Source organism: Euleptes europaea, chromosome 2 (genome assembly GCF_029931775.1).
Source record: "Euleptes europaea isolate rEulEur1 chromosome 2, rEulEur1.hap1, whole genome shotgun sequence".
Taxonomy (NCBI): domain Eukaryota; kingdom Metazoa; phylum Chordata; class Lepidosauria; order Squamata; family Sphaerodactylidae; genus Euleptes; species Euleptes europaea.
Window position 1 is genome coordinate 83029245 of NC_079313.1, and position 7383 is coordinate 83036627.

Below are 7383 nucleotides of genomic sequence, written 5' to 3' on the forward strand. Positions count from 1 at the left end.
CTGAAAATGTGCTCATAGAGAAAGACATCTGGCAGGTTAGGGCATGTAGCTGGTTATATATTCTGACAACAGAATATTTAAGCAACAAAGACAAAAGCATACACAGAGTGGTGCTAACAGTTGTGTTTGTTGGGGACCTTGTAAAATATGAATAAGGGCAGGAATGATTTTTGCCCTGAAAGAGGTGACAGCTGCATTACTATAGGAAGGAGCAGAGGAGCGTCTGAATATCTTTAATGGTCTTCCTCATTGATTTTGTATCGTTTTGCTGGGTCCTGGCAGATGCCATAGTCTGTGTTGGTGATGCTCCCCACGATTGTTCTGTCAGCATCACAAGATAAGCCATTCTCACAGGGACACTTGTAGTACACCCCATAGAGAAAATGCTGCAGGGGAGACAAAGATATAGATTAGAGCACACTCCTTTTCCAGTGTTAAAACTGATATGCATCTCCTCCATTCTGCAAACCTCAGACACCACACAGCACCCCCTGGTACTGTTAGTTCCAACTGGCTGTGGTTTTCCATGATCTTGAGCCTATCTGTGCTGGGGAGGGTGGGGTATTAATCTAATAAATGAATAAATGCCTTTCCCAGCTTGGCTACCTGAGAAGCTTTAATTAGAGATTGAGCCTAGGATCTTCAGTTCTGCTCCTTGGATAGCATTCACTGCTGAATCTTCCCTGATCTAATTACACATCTCTTGGCTTGGAAAATTCCTGGAGATTTAGAGGTAGTGCCAGGGAGGGAACTCAGCAGGTACTGGTATATCCTCTGATGTCAAATCTAGGTCAAATGGCAGGTCCTTCAACTCCACCCCTTCCTGTGATGTCACTTCCCCCACCAACATTCAAATTTTAAATTTATATTCCTTACTTCACATGACTCCCCTCCCTCTTTTTTCTCCCACCTTACATCACTTGTAGGCTCTTGTATGCATATGTTCCATATGTCACACTAATCCTTTGATCCTAAATATTTGTGTTGGAATAACTGGCTGTTTATCTAGTTATGTTCCACTCAAGCTAAAAAAGACCTCAAAATCTTCTTCAAGTTTTTCTTAATGTTAAGGAGAAAAATCTACTGTGATGGCTCATAGGAGAATGCCAGCTAGGGCTGTCGATTCGGTTCCATCCGAACTGGAAAACTGCCGTATTTCACCTGATCCGGCGGTTTTCAGTTCAGATGGAGCCGAACCGCAAAAAAGGCGGGAAACCCCAAACCTGCCTTTTCCCGCCTTTAAAGAGCTCTCTGGAAGGCAAGCTTGCGGGGGACAGGATCGCCTTCCCTCCCCCCCAATCTCCCCCCCCCAATCTCAGCAGAGCAGTTCAAAGCCCCCCTCGCCCCCCTTCCTGGGGCTCCCAGGAAAGCGGGCGGCTGGCTCTTCGAACTGCTCTGCGCTACCAGGCATGGCAGCATGGAGCAGTTCAAAGAGCCAGCTGCCCGCTTTCCCAGGAGCCCCAGGAAGGGGGGCGGTGGGGTGTTTAAACTGCTCCATGCTGCCAGCCCAGGCAGCGGGGAGCAGTTCAAAGACCTACCGCCCCCCTTCCAGGGAGTCCCGGGCTGGCAGCGTGGAGCAGTTTAAACACCCCACTGCTCCCCTTCCAGGGACTCCCTGGAAGGGGGAGGTGGGTTTTTGAACTGCTCCCCACTGCCTGGGCTGGCAGCACGTTGCAGTTCAAAGAGCCACCTGCCCGCTTTCCTGGGTGCCCCGGGAAGGGGGGCGGGTTATTCAGCCGAAATTTTCCCCCGAACTCAAATATCGTGCTGGATTCCATGGAACCGAAGCAGGGGAGTTCGGACATCAGCATTTCCTGGATCAAAACGGGATTTTGCCGGATCCGAATTGTACCGAATTTTTTCCCCCAACTGCAATTCCATCCCTCTCTCAGCTCCCAGGCAGCCTTTAGTGTCTTCTTAGGCAAAAATCAATCAGTTTTACCTAGTCTCTGTGGTACACCATAAGAGAAGTAGAAGTCCTAGAGCATCCAACTTCTGTACCCACTCTACGACTTCCATTTCTCCTGGACACTATGGTAAACTGCTATTTCTTAAAGCACTGATCTCTATAATCTGAAGAACAGTTGTAGTTCCAGGAAAACTCCAGGCTCCACTATGAGGTTGGTAACCCTATTGCCTTCCTTTTTTGTCTTAAATGCCCTTTGGTATTTCTACCAGGTTTCTTCAGTGTTGAAGGCCGGCAGAACTATCAGTCAACAAGTGCTAAGCCACAGAAAATGCCACCTACCTTAAGGGAACACTCCTGGTTCTCAGCTGCTTTATTTGCACAACGAGCCAGACTTAACCCACTAGCCCTGTGGCAACATCTGCTTGTGCACTGCTCACTCCGGAGACATAATTCTCCATTAGCCTATAACAAAAACACAGTTAAATTAGATGCAATCCATAGGAGAGGTGTGTGCGCGCGCCTTGCTTCTTTCATCTCCCAGGTGGATTTGTGAGATTGTTTTTAGTTAGTAGGAATGCCATCAACTGTTTTAATGTTTGGATGTAGCGACCAATTTATCAGCAGCATGCCATTACAGCAACTGTTGATATCCTGGTTTTAACACTTGGCATTTGGAAAGTTAGTTAATTTATTGTCATAATTCAATTATGTTTTATATAAAGGAAAACTTCTTGTTATATAACCCTTTGGCACCTCAGACCCAGGTGGGCCCTACTATTCCCCAAACTAGCTTTCACTTGCCCTTTTTAGGGCATCAGGATGCAAACCCCAACTGCTTTGAAATATAGTATAAGCAACCTTTCTTCAGGCTGTTAAGAGCTTCTTATACCCTGGGGAATCACAAGACTGGATACTAATTCCTTGTTTGCACTTTCTAGTTCCTTATTTGCAAATCCAACCACAAATATTGATCTTACTTAAAAGCTTGGCAGCTCCCAAATAAGCTTTGGCCTATCATAAATCATGCACCCCCAAATTCATGGGACTGTGTCCTACAAGGGGACTTGGGTTGTTCCACTGTCTAAAGCCTGGTTTTTGCTTTAACTGCTCCAAATTGGGGTGCTCCTAGGAGAAATTAAATTGGGGGAGCTGCTCCCCAAATAAACTTTGAAGCACCCCCAGTCATACAACCCAAGGCTCCCCAGACCAAAGCCTGGTTTGAGGGCGAAGGCCGGCCTTCATAGCTGAGTACCCCCAGCAGTTGTTTTTATTTGCATTGCTAAGACATCTTCTAAGAGTAGAGGAAATTCATAGAAACCCCAGTCCAGGAAACCGTGCCATCCTTGGGAAGATCTAAACTTCATTTGTGCCCCCTTCCAATGAAATAAATGGCTGGTGACCTTGTAACTCTCACTTGGTGCCAATGATGTCCTGAGTAAGGTAATACAATATATGTGCATACCGTTGCTAGCGTAGTGTGCTATTGTGCTGAAACTAATTTGATTCATAAATTGAACCACTAGTGTGTGTGGTTTGCCTTGATCCCATTAGAACTCTGACAAAACCCTTGGGGGTACTGTGATCTATTCAGGGCATTTGCACATTACAAAGTTCATTATGTCCCCTTCATTGATTTTTGACAGATGGGTTTTGGGAGTTTCCTGCTTGGAACTTAATTCCCATGCATGTGGGGGCTAATTCAACATACATGAACACATGAAGCTGCCTTCTACTGAATCAGACCCTTGGTCCACCAAAGTCAGTATTGTCTACTCAGATCAGCAGTGGCTCTCCAGGGTCTCAGGTAGAGGTCTTTTACATCACCTACTTGCCTAGTCCCTTTAACTGGTGATGCGGGGATTGAACCTGGGACCTTCTGCATGCCAAGCAGATGCTCTACCACTGAGCCACAGCCCCTCCCCAGGCCCAAAGCATACAGAAATAAAGGGCTTAAGCTGCCCCACCCTGTGCTGTTTTTTCAACCCGAAATGGCCCCAGGGAGCTGCTACTTGCTCCACTGGGGAAACTTATACATAGTGATGACTACACATTGGTTTCCCCAGTGGGGGGAATAGTGGCACCCTATGGGTTTAGCTTTTCCATCGTGTAGGAGTTGTGTCTAGTTTGTAAGCGAAGGAATAAATCTTTATGTTTAAGCTAACACTAGCATCTGTTATTATTTACTCTGCTAAATGTAATGTATAATAAACCAACACTCTGACATACTGATGTCTACATAAACTAGCTCTACAAATATTTTGTTTCCCCGTATAGCTAGAATTGTACCTTGTGCACCTTGTTTTTCATGTTGATACCCTTGAGCACTGCAAAGTTCCAAGCAAAATCCTCCTCCTTTTTGTTCGGGTCTCCTATTCCTGTAGCAAGCTGGAGTATCAAAATGTCTCTGAAAGAACGGTCTTTTTCTTTGGTCTATGTAATTTTTGTTATTGTTGTTTTGTTTTTGTTTTTTGGTCTATGTAATCTATGTATTGGTTTCCCCCCCCCCTTCTTAATTTCTGATGTTCCTGGGGTTTTTTGCACTTTCTAACTCAGGTCCATACAGTGGGCTTACTCCCAGCAAAACGTTCTTAGGATTGATTGCATGGTAATAGTTCTCTCTTACCAGATTGAAGATTAATCCCTTTTGGCTAGGAATGGGCTCTGCCAAGGCAAGTGGAAGCAGCAGCAAAATCAAAACCCTTTCCATGCTTTCTCAGGTGTCCACTGAATCAGTACATCTGATGCTCTCAGGAGAAGAATTATTGGTCTGCTGGAAACTTATAAAGATTGCCAGCAAAGTCACATGAACTCCGCCTTCCAATAGCATATGAACACATGTCCCGGTGATTACAAAAGTCAGGGTGAAAACAACCCTCTCAAGGTCATAAAAGAGCTTAAAAGGTAAGCAGCAGAAGTAATGCTTCTCATCCCATTGACTTCAACGGATTTGCAAAGGCCAGTGCTCCAGGTTTCATGCACACATACTTGGAAGCGCATCCCATTGAACTCAGTGGGAGTTTGGAGTGGAGATGGGTTGTGTTCAGCAGATGGTTCAATGGTGTGGTTGTTCCTATGCCTGCATCCTGCAACTCCCCCGCACCCACCCAACAACAACAACAGTGTAAAGCTGCTGAAACTAATTTATCCTTGCTAAGACTTCAGTGGCAGAGCAGGGAAATTCTACAGCCTGGCCTGTGCAGACACCCAAAGTTCAAGGGGAAATGTACTAGTGGAGTGTTCTAATATCCTGTATGTTACCCCAGCTTCCCCAATAGACAATGGGTACTATGCAAAGCTACATTCATTGAAGAGAATATACCTGACCGATTGCAAAAATGTTGCCAAATGTGGAAGTTCTCTGAATCTTTGTAAAGAAATCCACGGGCTGGAGATTACCAAGCACTATCATGGGAAGGGGGAGGTACTGCAAGGCAAGGCAGATTCTAGCTCCAGCTGCTGACTCCAGCATAAATCTAAGCAAGCTGGCTCAGCCTCTCCAGTCTCTCCTCCTGCTGTTCAGGTCCAGCATCCTACCTTCCAGTCCCCCATGTTCCAATCCAAGATGTCCCATTTCGTGACAACTCAGTGTAGCTTCCTCAGGAAGAGGCATGGGAGTCAGCATGCCTCCCATTTATTTTGGCACCACAGACTACTTGCAGCTTTTGAATCTTGTGTGTGTGTCCATGCAAAAGAACTGCGAGTCTCTGATCCTTTTCCTTAAGCTTTATCTTCTTGGAAAGAGTTAGAACAGGGGTGTCAGACTCAATTGTTGCGAGGGCCGGTATGATATAAATGTCACATGGTCAGGCCGGCCCATGCCTCACCAGCCCAGATTGAGTGTGGGTGTGGGTGTGTGGCTGCCTCGGTTGGTTCGCGGGCAGGATAAGAGCTCTCAAGGGGCCTTATGTTTGACACCCCTTAGTTAGAGGATTCATTCAGAGGGTATTACAAGCCCTCTCCTATCTTCTGAGGATGGGGGTGGCTTATACCACCAGATGCAAGGGTTATGTAGCTCTAAGTAAAAACAACAGAGTGTACTGGAGGATTTAGAATCTTTCCTCATTACTCATTTCACGGTGCTTTTATCCAACAAGTCTATCACGGCTGTCAACATCATGAAAAGTGGCTGAGTATAGCAGCAAGTGTTATATTCTTGCTCTTTCCCAGAGATGTTATGCAGACAGCCAGAGATAGGAGATGATCTTGAGCCAATAACAGGTGCAGTCTTTTGGAAGTTTCTCAGGACAAGAGTGTATCTCAGTAACACCACGATCTGCTTCGTGTACAAGGCCAGCGGCGGATGACCAGTGAGAGGACTCGCTGACTGAACACTCCTTGCAGCCCAATGAGTTTCAATGCAGATACTTTGTGTTCTTACCCCAGGCAGGGGAGGACTTGGGCAGCTTATTGGTAGTGCCTCAGTGCCCTCTTTCAGCAGTGCTTTTAAATGGAGTAAAAAGTGCTCTGATTCTCTGATGTTCAAAGCATGAGTCTCTCCACAAGGAAAGGTGAGAGTAAACATGTTTTAATTGATTAATAAATTAACTAAAACTCCCAATATAGCCCAGCCAGATGCCATTTTAGAAACTATTCATCTCACTTGTCTAAGAGGTAGTAATGCAACAATGGACCAAGTAATGTTTCTCAAGCCCTGACCAGACCCAATTAAAAGTGAACACATGAATACATGAAGCTGCCTTATACTGAATCAGACCCTAGGTCCATCAAAGTCAGTATTGTCTACTCAGACTGGCAGTGGCTCTCCAGGGTCTCAGACAGGGGTCTTGCACATCACCTACCTGCCTAGTCCCTTTAACTGGAGATGCCAGGGATTGAAGCTGGGACCTTCTGTGTGCCAAGCAGATGAGCCACTGAGCCACAGCCCCTCCCAAGTGAGATTGGGTATATGAAAAAACAAGAAACCACATTACCTTTGTGGGACATCATATGGCAGGCATCACATCCCAATCAAGTCCACTGTTCCTGCCAGAGATATGCAAAAGGGTTTTGGTCATTTGTCATTTTAGAAACTTAGGATTTGATCCCACAAATGGATATCCACTGATGCAAGGGGCTCTTCCGTCGGCAGATGGTGCCTGCCATTGGAAGGAAGTGGCATCGTTCCCATAACAGATCTGCAGGACGCAACCCCAAAGTTGAATTCTTTAATGTTGAATTCTAAGCTAGTTTTATAAGGAAATCAATCAGACAGTTATTTGTACTGGACTGAGAGGGAAACACAGCTTTTGGGTGTCACTCCCCCCATTGGATAAAATCCTTAGGAACTATACTCCTCACCCAAAAGACCCTCCCTCCCAAATTTCAAGCAGATAGAAAAGAGCATCCCTGTTCTCTGAGCAATTAAAATTTCACTTGCCAACACCAAGGCAGGCATGACAACATTGGCATATGCATGAGTGTTTCTTCCTTTCTGGGATTCTTAAATTGAGCGAGGGTGGTGTTTTTAGACAAGA

General features: G+C 45.6%; 1 protein-coding gene across 1 annotated transcript; it reads right to left on the reverse strand.

The window, feature by feature from the left end:
• Nucleotides 1-233: 233 nt before the first annotated feature.
• Nucleotides 234-4616, reverse strand: CLPS (colipase). The gene is made up of 3 exons (XM_056844811.1): nt 4533-4616; nt 2249-2371; nt 234-386 (listed from the first exon to the last, which is right to left on the reverse strand). The coding sequence occupies exons 1-3, from the start codon at nt 4614-4616 to the stop codon at nt 234-236; spliced, it is 360 nt and encodes a 119-aa protein (XP_056700789.1).
• Between the last annotated feature and the right edge of the window lie 2767 nt (nt 4617-7383).

Bases quoted from the DNA above. Each gene is read 5' to 3' on its own strand.
- CLPS (XM_056844811.1), bottom strand. From the start codon at position 4,616: ATGGAAAGGGTTTTGATTTTGCTGCTGCTTCCACTTGCCTTGGCAGAG. The intron at 2,372-4,532 runs GTAAGAGAGAAC...TTTTTGTTATAG, and splicing joins AGGGATTAATCTTCAATCTG to GCTAATGGAGAATTATGTCT. The intron at 387-2,248 runs GTAGGTGGCATT...TCTCCCCTGCAG, and splicing joins ACCAGGAGTGTTCCCTTAAG to CATTTTCTCTATGGGGTGTA.